This window comes from Vanessa cardui, chromosome 4 (assembly GCF_905220365.1).
Source record: "Vanessa cardui chromosome 4, ilVanCard2.1, whole genome shotgun sequence".
NCBI lineage: Eukaryota > Metazoa > Arthropoda > Insecta > Lepidoptera > Nymphalidae > Vanessa > Vanessa cardui.
In genome coordinates, this window is record NC_061126.1 from 2,518,716 (window position 1) to 2,540,562 (window position 21,847).

Sequence of the window (21,847 nt, forward strand, 5' to 3'; positions counted from 1 at the left end):
ATATAAATGAAAAGTAAATTATTTTCTGCTAACATAGACTATGTTGGTGTTGGTAATTATAACGATATTGTACCGCCAAATATATAGTTAGTAATTTTATGTCTTGGCTTGAAAAGTGAGTGTAAAGTAAAGAGACAGTGTAAGTGTAACATGTGGGCACAAACTACGTCCATAGTTTTCTTGGTTGCTTATGTAAGAGGTTGCTAATATTTCTATGTGAAGTGATGACTAAGTAGTGTCTAGTGTTAGACAAGTATCTGTGATGACTTGTAAGCCAATCTGCCTACCTATTAGAAATAAAAAGGGAAATATTAACTATAAGTATATGTGCTGGTCAAATATCTCAAATATACTTTAAAGCGGTTCTCTAAAACAAAATTGAAATATCACGCTTTCTGTGCGTTCTCGTATACTAAAAATTAGTTATTTCACACACACACACACACACACACACACACACACACACACACACACACACACACACATACGCACATTAACAGACACATCCATGTTTTCATTCTTAGCACAAATTTATAAAAAACAATCTATCTTTTGCTTTTTCTTTTTATTTATTCGATTTTTTTCTTCAATCATTGATCATGTATGTTATATTCCTTTTAATTTTCCATTAGAAGATGGACTAATTTTCTTTAATACGGGTTTTATGAATAACCCATCAAGGATTATAAGTTTAATCTTGGTAAAGTAGCAAACTCACATATAAAGACTACCTTAGTTATTAATAATATTTAATTACTTATTTCGTGACCTTTTATATATACAAACTTTTTTATAGCTTCTATTCTTTTTTTAAAGAATGTTTATATAGCTATAGGCTTAGCTATGGGGTTAAGAATTATCTGACAAGGCGTTTTAAAGTGCTATAAATAGTATGAAGTATAACACCTGGTGGATAGAACTATAATCAACATTTTTGTGTTCTAACCTTATACGGTATTACTTATTTCCCTTCGTTCTTAAATCTTGCAAATTATATACCTATATAATACCTTCATCCCAGCGTTATCGACATATATGGATCAGTCAATGGCAATGTTCAATGACTTGGAAATCCACCAAATTAATCTACTCAATGTGCCTGTTTTCACGAATCCTAACATAACACTTGATTATATATCTACTGATATTATTTTGTTTTCAGATTTTCGACTACTTCTTCCCAGCTCAAAGTTATCCGGTCGAAGTATACTGCGCCATCTTACTTTTGCCTCTGATTTTGTTTACACAAGTGAGACATCTCAAATTTCTCGTTCCATTCTCAATATTGGCAAACTTTTGTCTCCTTGTGACATTCGCTATCACTTGTTATTATACTTTTAATAATATACCAAGCCTGTCGCATGTCAAACTATCGGCAAATATAGTGGAATGGCCTTTATTTTTAAGGTAAGGATTTATGTTGATACTTTTTTAATGTAATTGTCTAATGGTAAATGATGATCGAAAGGCATTAATACTTTAAGAAATACATGCAAATTATAATGCCTAAGCAGATCATCAGAACATCTTGGAATTTCTTGGAACAGTTGTATTTGAACCCACACATAAGTTAAGATAACTCGCATTAATCAGTAGGCCATATTAGCTCTAATGTACGTAGCGTTACAGACCAATATACGGATTCAAATTATCTAAAACCTAATTATTTGCACTTTCCTTTGAAAACAACTTTGAGCTGAGATGGCCCAGTGGTTAGAAAGCGTGCATCTTTACCGATGATTTCGGGTTCAAGCCCAGGCAAGCACCACTACATATATATGTGCTTAATTTGTGTTTATAATTCATCTCGTGCTCGGCGGTGAAGAAAAACATCGTGAGGAAACCTGCATGTGTCTAATTTCATCGAAATCCTACCACATGTACATTCCACCAACCCGCAATGGAACAGCGTAGTGGAATATGTTCCAAACCCTCTCCTTAATAGAAGAGGAGGCCTTAGCCCAGCAGTGGGTAATTTACAGGCTGTTACTTTACTTTACTTTTTTAAAAACAACATTGAACAAGAACTATTAAATAGTAATTTTGTCAGGGCTTGTTTTTATTTTATTCAACATGAGAAATAAAAATATGATCGATATGATTTAAAATATAAAAACATTATTCCGAATTTCCTGGAAAGTCACAGAATGGCACGAATTTTAAATCAAGGTAATGGACAATAAGTTTAGTTTTAAATTTTATAACGCTCGTTAGTGAAAAAACCTTGTGAGGAACTACGTTAGCAAAGTTAGCAGCGTATTGGAATAATAATAAAAACTGTTCCTTGAAGGGCGAGCTTAGTCCAATATTGATTTATGAGTAAACTTTTGTCAGATCCATAAGGGGGAGATTGCATGCCACGCTAGTCTTTGCATTATTAACATCATACAAATAAAACGTGTTTAGAAACTGGAAATATACCTAATCGTTTTATTTGCCTCATATTTATTCTCGAACACGACTCATATCGCCCAGGAAGTTAAACAACGGAAAAGGTTCGAACCCCAATCATTCGTGCGACATTTTTTTAAATATTTTCGTTTTATTTTATCTATTTGATGTTAATAGACACTATAAGATTACTTTTCTTCATTGAATATTAATAGGTAAATAAGTAGGTAGATGAATCGTCATAAATATGATGGCACAGAATCCCATAATGTTCTATACTATTCAACTGAAAGTCATGGCACTTAGAAGGACAACGTTTGCGATGTTATTCTGGTATAATATATTATAGGTACTCATAGTCCAAACATGGCGTTCGAATCTCGCAGTCTCAAAGCGCACATTAAGCTCTGGATCGATACACAGGAATCCTTTTATTCCGATTAATGAAAATCCCTCTGAAGAATAGATTATATTGATATTACCATATCAAAGATACACGTTTAACGTTGTTCGTCCTCAGAAATAATCACGTATACTAATATGTTTTACGATTTTTCAAATCGCTTATATTTAACGAATTCAATATTTTCAGTACAGCCATATTCGCAATGGAGGGTATTAATGTCGTGATGCCTGTTGAAAATGAAATGGCTAATCCTGAGCACTTTCTGGGTTGCCCTGGAGTCCTCAACATAACAATGTGCCTTGTAGCATCCCTCTACGCTGTGGTCGGGCTGTTCGGATATATGAAATACGGAAACGATGTCCTCGGAAGCGTGACCTTGAACCTGCCAGAAAATGAAGTGTGAGTATGTATTGTTTTTATACTATTAATTGTAATGTGAATATTTCTATTTACAGTTGATGTTTTATACATATATTTATGTATAAAACATCAACTGTAAATAGAAATATTCACATTATATAACTGTTTCCTTAGAATTTCTTCATTTTGAAATATAAATAGCATTATTTTGTATACATGGCCGTAAACTTTTTTAGTAATTTAAAAATGAAACCTCGAACTTATGCAACTCTGATGATATGTCCCTTAACATGTTGGTAGCGGCATCGTTTGTTTTATCTTTTCTATTCCTGCGGTACGGGGCGTTTAATACCGGTGTAGGGATTATTCGACCCCGAAATGCTTAAGAAACAAAAACTCTATGTGATTTTTTGATGTGATATGATCAAATTTGATTTCTTCAAGGCATGTGTGGTCAACGAAATCCTCTAATCAAGTAGGTGTACCATAGCATCCTGTTTTCAATAGGTGTCTATTATATAGTTACATATTAATATATTTATCACTTTCCTACAATATATCAAACAGACGTTACAGCCTCCGCACTACGGAGAAATCTATGCTTTTGAGCCGCTAGCGAGTCACATACAGGCATATTAGACCCATGCCTGTAATGATACTTACCCAGTCGCCTTTCAAACCGAAACTAAGTATTGCTGTTTAATATGAGAATCTGTGATGAGTTGTTACCCAGGTGGCCTTGCATCAAGCTCAACCACCAAGTAATTCCTGCCAATTTTTAAAATGTGTTATACCAATTCAATAATTTCATTAATCCTGAAGGATTTTATATAGAAAGAGTCGTACACGTGGTGTAATACGATTTGATTTCATTATATGACGCTTTAGAAATATTTCGACCTTTTTCAGTATCTCAATCGCGTTCTTAATTGGATTCCTTGTCATCTCAAATTCAGCTATCAGCGTTTGACTCGAATTATTTATATTGAATATGGACTAAGCATTTTCAATTAAGCTACGAACTGAAATATTGACATAAACTTGTAAGAATCAAAGCGGCTGTGTGGTTGAATATTTCATTATTTCCCCTTTAAATTTCATTATTTTACGTCATAGATCATCTTTCTTAGAGCTCTTATAATCAAAACAGTAGTTCTTTTTTTATAAGTAGTTCAATCTGTAAAACTATAAAAGAGAATTGGTGATTTTATCAATACAACAACAACAACAACAACAGCCTGTAAATTCTACCAACCCGCATTGGAACAGCGTGGTGGAATATGTTCTAAACCTTCTCCTCAAAGGGAGAGGAGGCCTTTAGTCCAGCCCACTGCTGGACTAAAGGCCTCCTCTCCCTTTGAGGAGAAGGTTTAGAACATATTCCACCACGCTGTTCCAATGCGGGTTGGTAGAATACACATGTGGCAGAATTTCTATGAAATTTGTCACATGCAGGTTTCCTCACGATGTTTTCCTTCACCGCTGAGCACGAGATGAATTATAAAGACAAATTAAGCACATGAATCAGCGGTGCTTGCCTGGGTTTGAACCCGCAATCATCGGTTAAGATGCACGCGTTCTAACCACTCAACGATTAACAATAACAATTCAAAACTTAACAAACAAATCAACATTTTATATGCCTTTTATAAATAAATTGTATTTTAAAGATATTGCGTTATAATATCTCAGGTAGGTGGCACATTGGCGATGTAAGAAATAAACGAAACTTCTCAGTTAGCCAATGAGTGTACAGTTGTAACAGCTTACCATCAGATGACATGTTCTCTAATCCGCTGACCTGTGCAATAAAAAGTCAGCAGACAAAGTAAACTGCTAACGAAACATTCAATGTTTATTCCATACATATAGTAATCAATTCTCAACACTGTTTAAATAGAAAGTGATATATTGACAGTAATTATAACATTTCAATGGCACGCATCAAACACACGATCGCCATCGGCTTTCAACGTTTTACGATCGGTCCGAGCATGGAGTGATAAATTGGTTTCCTAAATGGCTTTACATACCCTTTGTTTATGTTCCGAACATAAGTATAAAGGACTCGGAAATAAAAAACGTGAAAATATTGTTTTTGGAAACCGGACAACACGTGTATTTACTGTTGAAAAGACGGATTGTCCTATAAATTGCCTCTTTGCTATAGTAATGTTCCTCTCAGCTCTAGAAAAATGTGTTGTAGCTTATTTCACCGCGCTGTTTAAACGCAGTGGATGGCAAGTTTTCATCCGGAACGTGCAATTTCCTAACGATATTTTCCTTTATCGAAAAGCACATGATAAATATAATCACATGAAAATTCAATGACGCTTGCCCAGATAAACCCGCAATCATCAAAAAATTTATTAAATAGAATATACGAATATTTAATAATGTACGTATAATAAAAATCCTCAAAAGAAGAAGCTTAGCTCAGTCGTAGGACATTCATAGGATACTAATACCCGTCTCATGAAAGCTTTTATTATCTACGAATAAACTCGAACACCTCCGAAGAACTCGTGAAATATCAAAATGTTATCTGATATATTGACTACGGGAATTACCTTTCACCATTAGTCAGTCTACAACACTTCAATAATGAAATATTAATTGACTTAACAATACCGATAAGGCTATTGCTAATAAATTAATGTAATATACTATTCAGTAATAATATTCTAAACTGAAAAGTAACCCTCTGTCTGTTAAAATTTCACATCGAAAACCACACAATCAAATTTGATGAAAAAGGGCTCGAGGAAAACTTGAACCTTTGAATTTTTACCCTTTGAGGGAGTAATTTTTGGGGGTAAAGGATTGTTAAACAAGTTCTTGTAGCATTTCCTTTTCTGTCTGAATTTCAAGCGGACGAGACCTCGATTTCTGCTGCTTACATATATTTTGTTACAACATTCATCATTACATCTTACTCATATACTGATCATACCTTTTCAATCTCTGTTCAAATCTTTCAGATTACTTTCGTATGTAATGTATTATATTGCCAAATATTAAACTTGCATGTCATTCAATTTTGAAATATGAGTGAGCCGGTATAACTAACAGCGAAATGATCATGACGTGCACGATGATGACAATTGCATCTCAGATCCAATTTAGTGTTTGTTCCAAATGGCGTAAATATCTTTCTTATCTGACTACCTTTCTGTTATGGATATATAAAAATATGAATGAAGAATTCAAAATAAATAAGAATATTATGTTACAATATTAATCTTATTAAACTACTAATTCATTATAAACGTAACTATTATTACTAAGTATCAGACATCGACCCTACTCATACGTATCCTTCTGACGTACTGTCAAATATAATAGATACTTCACTATTATACGTAACTATTACATAATTATTACAGAGTTCTCAGACACAGATCCCATTCATACAAAGCCTTCTGATGTAGTGAAAATAGAAACTATGTAGATAGTAATGAAACAAAGACAATGAGAATTATACATAGACGATTTCACAATATTTTAATGATTTATTTTATATTTCTTAGACAATGAAATTTTAACCAATTCTCACATCGCCAATGCCCTACCAACCTTGGTAAATATGTAGCATGCTCCCTTGTGACTGGAGTTATACTGCTTCAGTCACCCTTCAGACAGAAACACGACAGTGGGTTGGATCAACTCAAACGGGTATGCACAAAACTTTACCACCAAAAAAACAATAGGCAAAGATATTATGGTTCCTCAATTCTTAATAATACCAAATAAATGACAAATCACTAGCCAGTTAAATTAAATCAAGAAGAAATTACCATCAACATGGTTACGCGATGACCTGATGATGATGTTGATAAATAATCTTTCATAGTACCCTTATTATTATATGATACTTAGATTTTCATGTCAAATTATTCTAATCAAGCTGGAAAATCTCAGCGACATCTAACAAAAGTAAAAGCATTTAAATATACCTACTAATACATATGATGAATGCAAAAGTGAGACATATTTTCATTTATCTACTTTATAAAAATCACCTACGACGCACTACCTAAACAGGATACAATTTTGTACGGTAGTGTGTTTTAGAACCTGCAATGAGCTGGAATGAGCACTAACATTTCATTAAAATTCAACCTCTAAGCATTCTTGAAAATTAATTACCAAGGAGAAATAATTTTAGATTGTAAGATCGCTATTATTTAAAATGACAAATGTGGAAATCGTTATTTAGGGATTTGTTTAAGAGGCAACCCTCGAAATAAGTCACCTAAATGGGTCAAATTGGGAATGAATGTTTGTATAGGAGTTCGCCTTTCTGCTTTCATTTATAGCTTAAAGACAACCGGTATAGGGTTTTGAATATTTACCAACTTAAGGGAACTTCTAAAATAACGAATTTTTTATGTTTGAAATTTAGAAATCAGAGTTGCTTTTTTTAAAGTTTCATTAATTGTCTTAAATAAATCATAAACTGCGTTCATAGGGGGCTAGATATTTGTATGTATGTTCGTCGTTTATTAAATTAAAAACGTAGAATAAGTTAGTACTTTAGAAGTTTCTGTACAGTGACGTAATAATATACAAAACTTATGACAAAACTTATTCATAGTGTTGTCTTCAAATCTTGACTCAAAATGATTTATTCCGTGAAACCTTATAGTTGATTCATGGCAGACATTTTTTTATGAGTCGGGTTATGGGTTAAGATAGTGTGGCGTAAGTCACATCCGACTAAAATGATGGGCCGTACATCCTTTTGTAACACACATTTTAGTATATGACTAAAATGTGTGTTGCAAAAGAATCTTTGTCGTGTTTCTGAATATTCCTTATTCGGTGAGATATAGCTATCGGATACAAGGCTAATTATTGAAGTAAAAGCTCTTACTATGTGTGTATATCAGACAATAAATAATATACTTAGATTTGTATCTCCATAGGCACGTTGTCCGTGAATCTGTAATATATATTTCTAGCTGTCATTTTTATATATATCATATATAAATCTAAAAAAAACGTGAGTCAGTTGGGATACAGGGTATTCTAAAATACTATTTGTAATAAAATTACTTATGAAATATTTTATCTAAATTGTAATATTATAAGATAACACACACGGAAATAATTTGAAGGTTTTTGCTTGTAATAAATAAATTTAAATCCACCAAAACCTTCAAATAAACACGACAACTTTTTTAATTGTAAACCAAATGCATCCAAGCAAAATTTTGTCTTAAATTTTCGCGATTACATATTGAAATAAAACTAGCTATAACGGATTTCAATCGCGTATATTAATTATTACACATGACCACGAACGCTGTAAAGTGCTCGAAACGGCAGGTTGTTAAAAATAATTAATATACGCGATTCAAATCCGTTATAGCTAGCATCCAAGCAAAAACAAATATCAAAGAATTACAGTTTCATAAAGATATTTGGATAAGAACATGCTGATAAAATCCCTAGCTAACTTCGACTACTATTATGTTCTGCAAAATTATTTGCTATTAAAACAGAAATACTATCCAATCACAAAGTAACAAAACCGACGTAAAATAAACTGAAGTCACGAACATTTCGGTATATAGAATATGAAGTTTGAATTTGGTGCTAAACTTGTGGGAGAAACACTTGAAAAGAACGAGCACGAAAGTTTCCGAAAACTTGAAATCTCACGAGCGCGGCCAGTACAAAAATTAGCTTTTACCAAACAGATGAACATTAAGTTCGAACCTACTTTGGAAAAGACGACGTAAGCCTTATTCACCCTAAAGGTATAGGAGAAAGTTTCACTTTGGGATAAAGTTTATTTCTGATTATTTCTGAGATCGAAGAGAAGTAGTTACGATTTGTACCTAGAACCTAAATAATATTTTTCTAGCTTTTATCATTTATTTTATTAGTTCATTATCTCCATAACTGTATTTCTTCTCAATAATATCGTTTAATTAAAAACTTTCTTTTTTTTCTGATTTTATTTGATTAGTGCCAGTGTAACTTTATATGATTTGTAATCGTATAGGTTTCATTCTGTTTTCCTTAAATTAATGATCAAGTAAAAATTAATGATTACAACCGCGGTAGCCAAATTGGACTTTTAATTAGACCAAATTAATCCTTTATTAGACAAAGTTATGTCACTCGTAATTTTACATCCGTTTTATCTACTTTCTACCTTTCAGTTAGTTTCAAGAGTTTCTCAAGGATCCTATAATAATTATAATAAAATAATAGATATAACGACGATTAATAATTTGGGGTTGGTACGGGTTTGACTCGATACTAAGACTGATTAAATATTTCGGCCATATCCATTGTGTTATGAGTTTACGTACATTCGTGGGAGAATTTTAACACTTCAAATAAATTAGGTATCTACATATATTAAATTTTCAACTAAAGACTCGTCCCGAATTCGTACTACTAAAATTTCATACTGAGTCACCTTTATGACATCTCTCCTGCAAGTTGAAATTGGCCTGTGCGTGTTTGTTAATATTTCGTCAAATCGAACAATTTCTATGAAGTTAACTGTGATAAACAATGTTCTTATAAACTTAATAAAAAACAGATAGGCCATTTTTATTAATTCTGGCATGAGAAATTCACGATATTGTCTCTTTATGTGAAATCGAAATTTCCGTATAAAAAACGGCTACGCAATTGCTGTCACATTCGGTTGTAACTTTTAACTGGTAGTTTTAATCTTACATTACACTCGTTGAACTGGTTTATTGGTAAATAGTTTTTTCTAATCTTTTAATTAATTTATTGGAAGTGATGGAAACTATTTTAACAAAAATTTGTTAGGTTCTAAGGTGTTATAAAATATAAACTCGTTTTGAAAACGGCTACCAGTCAACATAAAAATGGTTGTTATATGTGTTTCGATGTATCGAATACAAAATGAAACAAAAAATTATGTCAAATTTATATTATGTCAATAGAAAATCTTTTTCTGATTAACATACCATCAAAAGTGAAAATCGATAAAATGTCAGTTAAGTTAACGGCATTATAAATATACTAGGGCAGTACGGCAGCGGTGAATACTTACTATCAGATGGCCTATTTCCTCGTCGTCGACTATGCCATAAAGAAGTCTAATATATAAATATATATCACATTGGATGTGTAGCAGAACATTAAGTAAAGTATTATTATTTGGCACCGAAATGGTTAGAACGTGTGCCTCATAAGCGATGATTGCGGGTTTAAGCCTAGGCTGGCGCTTCTCCATTACCTTGTGTTAAGATTAATTAATATCTTGTATGGTTAAGGAAAACGTTGTGAGAAAACCTGCTAGAGCTGGATATCCACATGTATTCCGACCAATCCAAGAAATATGCTAGAATAAGCTCTTCTCCCAAAATAAAATGGAGCTCTTAGCCTATATTTTTTGTGGTGTTTTTATGATGTTCTATTTCGCAGGTTAGCCTTAACAGCGAAGATTCTAGTGGCGATAGCTGTTTTCTTCACATACTTCCTACAAATGTACGCGCCAATGGACATATTGTGGATGCGACTAAAAGGAAAAATAAGTCAGAGGTTTCAAAATCACGGACAGATTTTGATGAGGTCGTTGAGTGTTATTCTAACTGGTGAGTTGAAATTCTTGATCAATAATAAAAGGTCTTAACTTTATGAACGTCAGTCCAAACCACAAAGTACCAAACAGTCATTCTTTGAATTGTCGTGTTCCAAATGTGTTTGGGTTACTAATGTAAGTACCGGTATAAGAAAAGTAATTCTATTCTTATATTTGACGGTGCATTGGACAATAGTGCCAGCAACAGGTGACCCATTTACTTCGTTCCTTCCTGTTTCCAAAAATAGAAATAATAATCAATGGTTTATATAAAATAACCTTCGGGTCACCTTTTTCTTTGATAGGTTGAATTGATTTTTTGCCGTCTCTTTTTAATCGGAGGGCGACCTTACCTCGGAATTTCTGTATACAGTCTGTTAACTAATCTTCATTTTACTCAACAATTTTTAATTGAGTAACACTACACCTCTTTAATTATTTATTATAATAGATTAAGAGCTTTAATTATGCACGTCGAAAGGGGCCTTTTTTATTGTATTTCAAAAAGTATTATTTTTATGTGTAATGGTTGAATTCATGTTTTCCTAAAATCAACAAAAATGCCTAAGCATTTTTTTTCTTATTTTATATTATCAAATTTTGATAAATTTAATATAAAAAAATACAAAATAAGAAAATTTACAAAAATTCATAGAAATAAATCTACCGGTAATAGATAAGCGTGTCACGTAGTCGTCAAAATGACTATTCCCTAAAAGAAATTTAGTCTAAATAATATAACAGCTAGGTCCTCATACATTATTCAGGTAGGGCAGTTACTACTTACATTAGGTATTGTGCCCAAAAAGGATTTACATATCTGTTTTTCTCTCTTTTATTTTAAACGATTTGTTCTTACCTTTCCAATGAATAAACTTACCTTTATAATGAAGGACACTATAAATTTTTGTTTGTCCTTTTCTAATAAAAATATGTGTTATTGAAACTATAATATAAATGTTACCGTAAGATTGTAAAATATAATTGCATTTTTGTAATATTACGGTGACATAAATAAGCCGAGTCAATACAAACTCAACAACAACAGTCTGTAAATTCCCACTGCTGGGCTAAAGGCCTTCTCTCATTTGATGAGAAGGTTTGGAACATATTCCACCACGCTGTTCCAACGCGGGTTGGTGGAATACACATGTGGCAGAATTTCTATGAAATTTGTCACATGCAGGTTTCCTCACGATGTTTTCCTTCACCGCTGAGCACGAGATGAATTATAAAGACAAATTAAGCACATGAATCAGCGGTGCATGCCTGAGTTTGAACCCGCAATCATCGGTTAAGATGCTCGCGTTCTTACCACTGGGCCATCTCGACTGAATACAAACTCACGAAGCAGAAGAGTGTAATACTACATACAAAGAGATTGAAGATAATCACGACACTTGCCAACATGGCTGGCATACTAGTCTATCTTATCCCCATATCACAGAAACTGTTCGGATACTAAGTAGATATTTAATGAAATTACACGACTTATTTCTTTCTTTACAGTTGTGTTAGCAGTTGCTGTGCCAGATCTGGAGATACTTATTGGATTAGTTGGCGCAATTTTTTTCTCGACCCTCGGCCTACTAATTCCTATAATTGTGCAAACAGTTCACAAATGGGACAGGGGCTTGGGAAAGTATTCCTATATACTGTTTAAAAATGTGATATTAATTATATTTTACATCATTGTTTTGATATCTGGATGTTATTCGTCGATTATGGCAATCATTAGTCGATTTTCATAGTATAAGTCTTTGACCTCAAGTATGTTGTAAGCGAGTAAAAAGTATTCCAGCTGGAATTGATTCATTTATAAGTGATCTTTTGCAAGTACTTAGTTCAACTCCGGAATAGTAAACTACACACATATAGCCTATTCCAACAAAGTAGGAATAAAGATAAACAGATCTTACATTTACGTATTTCATGCGATTTGCTAATAACTCAGCTTTATTGTGCACTACTAAGATTTTAAATGTATCTATATTACATTTAACTAAATATATCCGCTTAAACTTTACTCCCAAATTTTCGATAACATCCAATATTATTCATAAATCAATCTCGACCAATAAAATCGCGTCAAATTGCTGTCAAAAATTGTTTATTTATCATTTTTCCTGTTATGGTCGGAATAAAGTATAATATGTGTGTATATGAAATATTATGTGTATATGTGCGTAGTTATTGAAAAATATGATATGATTGTTAACATAACACAAATCATTCGCCATCTGTCCGATATTATCAGGTTCAAGTGTAATGTGACAGCAAAATGTATTAGTTGTAAGTACTTTACGTAATTTCACACTAGTGTTTGCCAAGTGTTGCCAAACGTGATTAGTATTAGAGGTCGCCTAAACGCTTGGTGGAAACGCTTAGTTCCACCATGGAGCATATGGAGCCGCAACTTAACAAATCCAAACCATGAAAAACCGAGTCCAAGGGAAATAACTACCGCGTCCGTTCTTGCCGTTTGATTTTCCAAACAAATTATTTTAAAAAAATAGTGTATATTGTAACATAATTTAACTGTAGTAATATTTAATTATATTGTCTCGAATAAAAATTGAAAATAATTAGCTTTTTGTAATTTTCTTTTTTTTTGGCCCAGTGGTGAGAACACGTGCATCTCAACCGATGACTTCGGGTTCAAACCCAGGCAAGCACCACTATATTCATGTGCTTAATTTGTGTTTATAATTCATCTCGTGCATGTGTCTAATTTCATCGAAATTCTGGCACATGTGCATTCCACCAATCCGCATTGGAACAGCGTGGTGGAATATGTTTCAAACCCTCTACGTAATGGAAGAGGAGGCCTTATCCCAGCAGTGGGAAATTTACAGGCTGTTACTTTACTTTACTTTTAAATTAATTATTTTAGTTCCCATAAGAGTAAGTTTGTCATTAAAACGAATTCTATCAGGTTTCTTAAAGGAAATGAAAAGGACAAAAATTTTACCACAAATATTTATTCTTACGCAATAACAATTAATATATGAATAAGTGCATACATTTCATTATGACTAGACAATATCAAAGGAACCACAGATTAAAAAACTTAATTAAGAAACAATAATGTTTACATATTACAACCTTATAACTGATTATATAATTATATATATGTTTCAAATATACCTGCAGATATACAAAAATCTTCAATATTTATCATATATTAAAATCAGCAACGTATGAAAAGCCTTGAAGACTTATCTTGCATCTCGTTCTAATTAAATAATTTAGTATAAAATATCTCATTTTAGAACGAGATGCAAAACAAGTTAATAAAAGAAAAATAGTTTATCAATCAAATGCAAATATATTTCTGACAAGCTTAGATCCAACGTTAATCATTTATGTACACCGTACTTTAAAAAAGTATGGTCAGCAAAAAAAAAAGTTTAAGTAGATTTTTTTTCATTCCCACACTTTAAACGTGAAACTTAATAAAGAGTTTTTGCTTGTATTTTTGTCCTTACGCATTTTGTTTATTGATATTCTAATCACAATAAATCTACAAAAAAGGACAGTATAAGATTCATCTACCATGGAGAAGTCGAAATAATTATAAAGGTTTATGTAATACTTAGCACTTTTAAAGAATTAAAATTAAAATAGTTGTATTTGCCATCCTTATAGATACAGATAGAGCTAATTTAAACACATTCTCTTTTTTTATGTGATAGGTGGCAAACGAGCAGGAGGCTCACCTGATGGAAAGTGACTACCACCGCTCATGGACATCTGCAGTACCAGGGGGCTAGCTTTAAAGAAGGATTTTTACATTCATGGTGTGTTTTAGTATTGCTAGTGTATCGCCGACAGTCAAACGGAAAAAAAAAACATTCGTATAACAATATAATACAACTGGATTTTATTTCTTAATAAAGGACAGCTGTGTCAGACAAATTAATGAACGAAACTATATTTTATTTACTTCAAGTTGAGAGTAATATTAAAGATAATTTTGTGTATTAAATGTAAATTTAAAAAGTACATCTCGCATAATAACATTCCCTCGAAATTCCATCCGCAACCAAGGCTAGGATTTAATTTGTCAAGTCTTACAAATTAGTGACTAATAATAATAATTTAATAATGACATTTTGTTTCATCCTATATATTTAAATTTGTGACTGGCAATACATAGAATGAAACAAGATTCGCTTGCTTCTATTGTGCGAAGTATCAGTGCGATAAGTATTATTAAAATTAGAAAAAAAGGCAAAATAAACTTCAGCTATCACTTCTGTTATAAATTAATATCACCAAATGATTTGTATTTAAAAAATGGACGGGAAGCATTCACATTTTAAATTAAATACGCAAAAACAACACAAATTATAATAAAACAAAAAAAAGCAAAATTTTGCATAAATTTAAATATAAACATTTTCGGAGGTAATTTGGTATATAATATATTTATATGTGCGAACGATAAATATTTTTTATCTGTACATAATATAATTTGTGACATAAAATATGCATATATTTACTATTATTTAAATTGTATACAAAAATACGATGAGGCAAACATAGATTACTTTTTGATTCACAGAACTTTCACATAACAGCATATACGAAAATAAATAAAACAATACATTACATTATATGATTAATTTGGCCTTATATACATTACTATATAATTTCCGTATAATTAAATATTTTTATTATTTATTAAATGGAAGTCGAACCATTTATTCAGCTAAGAAGTTTAATAGTATATCTAGTATGTATTCTTATATACTAATATAATCACTGTCACATTTAAAGTCCAACAGACTTATTCTATAAGAACAAATATATGAGTCGAGTGAATTATGAAGTGAGTTCTTACCGAATAGTTCCGCTGAACACGCTCATTGAGGCATCAGTCAAATATTAGTATCGATTTAATGATGTAATGATATAATCCTTTCATCAATAATTCATCGATTACGATCAACTTTTACTTTCGTCAACATAGTTCAGGAGAGTATTTGAAAAAAAGTTAAAATATTTTTCTGGTATATAATAGCATTGACTAAATGATTTTAGCTATTTATGGCCGGTAGTGAAGCATTATTTACCTGATTTTATCAATTTGAGTACAATAATTTTGTAATTTTATATCATCGCCTCCTGGACTATATTGACGAGTGTTTTAATCTATGACTAGACGACAAAGGGTATATTATATAATATTTCATTCTTTATACTATAAGATTATTTTCTTTACTTGATATGTTTATTTAAACGAATGTAAGATATCATTATCTGGAATGTTTATTTCAGCCTTAGAAGTCTTTAGAATTTTTATTATAGATAAAGAAATAATATCTTTATTCTAAAGACTGAAAATACAATACATATTTTTTGTAATGGCAACATTAATAAACCAAAAAAGATCTGTATCGTGGGACACCCGGTTGCAACGAAATTTCTTTCGGTATATATAATTACAGATAAAATAAATTAACATAACTCAAAAATAATTCAATGAAAATAAGTAAAACTAGTATTACAAATAACTTTAAATAATTTTATATGAACCCGTATTTAATAGAGAGAGACGGAGATAGAGGTACAAGTCTGGTTGGTGGTTGGCAAGTTTATAAATACATATTACGTAACCTCTGACTAAGCTTTTTAAACAATAACAGGACCCCATAAAACAGAACAATTATAAATCATAATATCAAAATATATTGAGGAACATTTTTGTGCTATAACGGTAACAAAAAAAATACACAACAACAAAAATAGAGATTTTTGATACGATATAGTTGCAAATGAACAAAAATATATACATTCCATTACCTCTTACTAATTAAGCCATATTTATACATGTAAATATTGTTTTGTCATATATTATACATTTCTTTCTTAGTATGAAAAAAATACAGATCAATCATCCAATACTTTGTAATGTATGTTTAAATTGTAAAAGTTTACTGAGATTCAAGTGTACCAAGTCTTGTGGATTTGATATGACGAAGTAAACCAAACCTAGTATAGACAGCACTGCGCGCCATATTGAAAAGTGCGTCCATGTATGATAAAAAGTTGGTATTGTAGGCTGAAACAAATAATACGATCATTTACATAATAAATAAATTTTAATATAAAAATATGGGAATAATATCTAGAAAAAAAATTATAATTTTTTGAGATAAGAATTTTAAAATATTTAAAAAAAATATTTATATACTTTTCCTACTATTAGATTTAATTGCAATTTTTATATAATATTGTATGAACAAAGGTAGCCGTAAAAAAGTGATAACACTGTGATGCGACAAATGTTCCAACAAAGTTACATTCAAAAATATATGTATGCGTCGAGAATATTCCACAAACTGTATCTTTATGTTATTTCTGCCTGTTACTAAACTGGTTCACTAACCATTCATACTATAATACACATCCACTAATACCCAATCAGATTGGTCTGAAGGATTACATTAAATAGAACTCACAGTGGTGACATTGCCAGTAAAATTGGCCACCAACGGTGCATACTGGTACACCATCAGCTCGTCGTACATCCTGGCAGCGGTGCAAACCAACAGACACGCTGTATACAGGATGACAAGGACGATTGGTTGGAACCACGGTTGAAGACCTCGGGTCAGGTCAATGCTGGTCACGTCCAACCTGAAAATCGAAGTATTTACACATTGTAACAAAATATTATCACTATTTCTACGTTACTTGTCTCAATGCAGCATTTATCAGTGGATATCCTTAATTATTAAAACATCAATATTAGGCATAGACTAATCAAAGACAATGATATAATATGAAAGATATGGACATAGACAATTTTATATATTTTAAGATAAATTAAAAGTAGTTACCCCTGGGTGTGAGAGGTACATTATTTCCTGCATGGGATAATTCGTAATGATCGATCGATGACGTAACAATCAAAGAGACAAATTCGTAGTCACACTTATAATGTCAGTAAGGCTATTTTAATTGCTATTAGTTTAAAATAGCACGCGTAATATATATTTTATATGTATTTATTGCAAATATATAACCTAAGCAAGTTGTAATGGATTAAATAAATAAATAAAATAAATGAATTAAGTGGTAATCCATCTAACATTCCTTATGAAGTTTATTGACAGTACAATAATAATAAGGAACCAAAGCTATGGGTAGATTTTTCATTGTATGGTCATTAAACTTTAAATTTATAAGTTTATAAATAAATTTCTACTGCAGTTTATTATTGATAAAGATTACAAGTATATTTAACAATTAAGAATATAATAGCAATATTTCTTAACTCACCTGTCCAATACAGACAACAAACTCAACACACAGAATAAATAGTATGATGCCACATAGGGCATTGTGACCACTGCGTGGAATGACAAGTGCCCAGCATCCAGGCTGTCGGAGTAGCTTATAAGCAGGAGATGCATGAGGGAGAGTCCGCCAAGGATACCGTGACAAGCTGGTGCACAGTTACGCCAAGCCTTCTGGACCGTGATTGCCACATCTAATGGGGTCAGATCGCCTAATCTGTAACATGATGGCGTAGAATTAAATATTATTATTTAATCTACTTAAACGACCTCCATGGTCGAGTGGTGTGTACACCGGTTTTCATGGGTACGCCACTCTGAGGTCCCGGGTTCGATTCCCGGCCGAGTCGATGTAGATTACCATTAGTTTTCTATGTTGTCTTGGGTCTGGGTATTTTATGGTACCGTTGTTACTTCTGATTTCCATAACTCAAGTGCTTCAGCTACTTACATTGGGATCAGAGTAATGTATGTGATGTTGTCTCATATTTATTCATATTTATTTATATTTATAATTATTTAATAGATTGTCTCTTAGTGATTCCACTAAATAATTTAAATTATTATGATGTATATAAGCACCCTAGAAAAACTAATACCAATAAAAAATTTAAAGGTATTAATATGTAATAAATCATATAATCCATATTCGGGAATGCTTAATCTCTACATAGTCCCTTTCAGCCATCTGCATGTTTAGATTACACTTGGTTGTTATGAGCAAGCCCATCTCGGTAAGCACCACTTACTCATCAAATAGTCAAAAAAGTATATTGTTTATAAAAAATATTATTAGACTAATTTATTAACACACATTTTAATTAAAAAAAGTGGTTAATTTTACCAGTGAAAAAAGTACCTTAAATATTTATCTCCATCCCTTGATTGTTGTGACTCTAATATTCTATCACGAGACACGGCCCTAAATGTACCACCACCTTGCAAGTATATCTTTTCAGGTCTACGACTAAAGGGATCCAGTCTTTCATCATTCGGTGAAGTAAGTGGTGATGGTGATGAAAATGGATTGTCAATATACTGATCATGATATGGAACACTTGCTTCTAGGCTTTCTAACATAGTAGTCAGGTCTGTGGGTCGAGCTGAAATAAGAATACTTTTATTAATTTAAAATTGAATTGACATTTTATAATTTTTATTTAAAATAATAACTGTTAAAATAAATTTTATATGAGAACATATTAATTCAGATCAACATGTTAATACATTATTAATTATAACTTTCATTTTTTTCCTTAAAACTGTAACAAATGTAAACAATGATTTATTTTAATACATAAACATTCTAAGCAATGAAATATTTCAAACTAAAACTCGAATTCCTTTGTAATATGGAAGCATTAAGATTACTCATTGATACTCAAACAAACCAATTTTGAATATGAAACACCCAGACCTGAGAAAAACCAGCGAAAGAAACTCAGTGAGTGTCTTTTTTTTTTGTAAATATAGTTATACATATATTGAATATGAATAGAAATAGCCAGCCATTTCAGTTAACTTACTTGCTTTAGCACTTGTCTTTGCTCGGGTACCAGTCTTGAAAACTTTAGGACTGACGTCCCTCCCATTAGCAATAGCATCCTGACGTTCCTCCCTCACTTTCCGTCTGGTCTTCCTCGGCTTGTGCCGCAGTTCTTTTGTCATACCATTATTATTTTCGACATCATTAGCTTCAATCTCCAATTCACCACTGAGAGTGACCACTTCTTCTTTATTGTACTCTTTTAAATAGTCATCAACCTGAAGTTACATAAGAGTAGTAAGCTTAAACATAGGTCAGTTACAATTAAAATATAATTTATTTGAACAGGCTCTTACAATCACTAACACCAGTTTGGAACATAAATAAAAAACATGTTTGGATTCTTTATTTGAAAATAGAGTTAGTTTAAATTGAACTAACTTTCAAATAAAAAAATTAATTACGGCATAGCTTGTTGACAACATGTATGAAGAAAATTTAAACATATTTAGAGTATAACATATTTCATTAATGTTAATTTAGTCATATTATCTGTAAGAACAATTAACAAGTATTACTTTTTTAAAACATCAACAATAATATTAACAATATTTTATATATATCCTTACCTTTTCTAAGGCTATTAGACTGGAACCAGGTATTTCAAAATCATGCAAATCTCTGTCTCGGTGTTTTGATGAATGCCGTTTCTTTTTTCTATATGAAGGGCTCCGTTTCTCCTTGTGACCGCTTGAAGGTCTTGATAATGTCTTCATGAACTTCTCATCTAAACCATTAGGATCATGGGAATAAAACACAAATGATGGATTCTTGTCAGACTTCTTGATTTCCTTCTCAACAAAACCTAGTATACCCATTTTTATTTGATCATGGATCGGTAATTCTGTGTCGAGTGATTCTTGCTCTGATTTCGTCCAGTTATCTCGGGATTTGGCTTTCTCTGATGGTTCCTCAGTTGTTATATCAGGGGTTTCTGGATGTGCATGACCATTAGATAATTTACGTGAATTCGAACGACTTCTTGAGCGTTCCCTGCCTTTCTGCTTCGGCGATGGAGACCGGGCTGCTGTATGGACTTCTACTATCTCCTCTTTAGTTTCCAAGCTCTTACCTGGCTTCATATTTGAAATATCCTCACCCACGCACACCTGAGTATTTTAAATCAACCGCGATATTTTGAGAAGTCTAATATATTAAACTAAAAGGGAATGTTAGAACTTAATATGTTTTACATGTTTGTTTATGTTTATGTTGTAGTTTAAACACACTTTTCCTATTATTTAACGCTCTTGCACAACTTTGCTCATATTAAAAACAAAGGAACTTCGAAATACCAACTTAAATGCCAAATGTCAATCGCCAATGACGTCACGTTGACGTCATCCAAAAACATGCATTCCTTTTCACACTTCAAGCTTTTAAGTTCTTCAAACTGCATTATTGCTAGTATTTTGTAATATGTCGCTATAGACATACACATTTAAATGAACATACCAACTATTTACATTATTTAAATATGGCTGACTTAACTTCAAAATCTGTACAAATTTTGAAGTTCTACAAATTCAACTTACAAAGTTTTCATGTATTTTTTTATTTTGGCAGCATTACTTGGAAAGTTCCCAAATCGACCATTTTCTCTTCAAGTATGTAGCATTGCGAGGCTTTATGACTTATATTATTTTAATCTGTAAGAGAAGTTAATTGTGATTATATATACTTGATCTTGGCTATTCGTAATGCAACCCAATATAATATTGATTATAGTACCTAAATCAATTTCAATTAAAAAATATTATTTGATATTTCTTTCGACGGTGATTTTGTTACTACGTGAATGGAAATTTGTGAATAGAAAACCTGAAGTTTAGACGAAAAATAATATTTACCCTATTATATATAATTATATATTTAGTAGTTGCAATCACTTAAGCTCTTATTTTTATTCTATGAGACAAAACACTACCAGTGTTTTTTACCTGTATGGGTTCAATTATTTGTTTTTTTTTTTTTGTTTATATAATGAATGTAGTAATTGTTTCGTAGAGCTCGAAAAGGAATGAGATAAATTTGCATGCGGCGTCAAGGAAAATTATTTTTTCGTCTCGTCGTCAAGACAAAATTGAAGTCGGCACAAAAAATTGTGACATCACAAATTATAGGAGTAAGGAAAACCGCTCTTTAGTGAAACCCTTACAATAATTGACGCATACAAACTTGCTTCTTATATTAAAAATAAGAAAGGATTTTGTGTCGGATTAATATGATATTGAAACGTATATGAATAAATTGACCGC

General features: G+C 31.8%; 2 protein-coding genes across 3 annotated transcripts in view; one reads left to right on the forward strand and one right to left on the reverse strand.

The window, feature by feature from the left end:
• LOC124544287 (proton-coupled amino acid transporter-like protein CG1139) overlaps positions 1-13,314 on the forward strand; it is a 52,257-nt gene extending 38,943 nt beyond the window's left edge. Inside the window, exons 6-9 of one of the 2 annotated variants that reach the window (XM_047122763.1) lie at positions 1,163-1,407; positions 2,984-3,196; positions 10,580-10,749; positions 12,246-13,313. In XM_047122763.1, coding sequence (XP_046978719.1) covers positions 1,163-1,407; positions 2,984-3,196; positions 10,580-10,749; positions 12,246-12,487 — 870 coding nt within the window. In that variant the 3' untranslated portion in view covers positions 12,488-13,313. Of the gene's footprint in view, positions 1-1,162; positions 1,408-2,983; positions 3,197-10,579; positions 10,750-12,245 lie in introns of both variants that reach the window. The other variant, XM_047122764.1, reaches the window with a different exon arrangement.
• Positions 13,315-16,506: 3,192 nt separating this feature from the next.
• On the reverse strand, positions 16,507-20,894 carry LOC124544235. Its single transcript, XM_047122706.1, has 6 exons — positions 20,159-20,894; positions 19,570-19,807; positions 18,903-19,146; positions 18,027-18,260; positions 17,204-17,381; positions 16,507-16,803 (listed from the first exon to the last, which is right to left on the reverse strand). The coding sequence occupies exons 1-6, from the start codon at positions 20,669-20,671 to the stop codon at positions 16,636-16,638; spliced, it is 1,575 nt and encodes a 524-aa protein (XP_046978662.1). The 5' UTR covers positions 20,672-20,894; the 3' UTR covers positions 16,507-16,635.
• Between the last annotated feature and the right edge of the window lie 953 nt (positions 20,895-21,847).

Excerpts from the sequence above, each read along its gene's own strand:
- LOC124544235 (XM_047122706.1), bottom strand. The coding sequence starts at position 20,671 with ATGAAGCCAGGTAAGAGCTTGGAAACTAAAGAGGAGATAGTAGAAGTC. Across the intron at positions 18,261-18,902 it reads GATGGAGATAAATATTTAAG|ATTAGGCGATCTGACCCCAT; the intron begins GTACTTTTTTCA and ends ATCATGTTACAG. Across the intron at positions 16,804-17,203 it reads TTACTGGCAATGTCACCACT|CCTACAATACCAACTTTTTA; the intron begins GTGAGTTCTATT and ends TATTTGTTTCAG.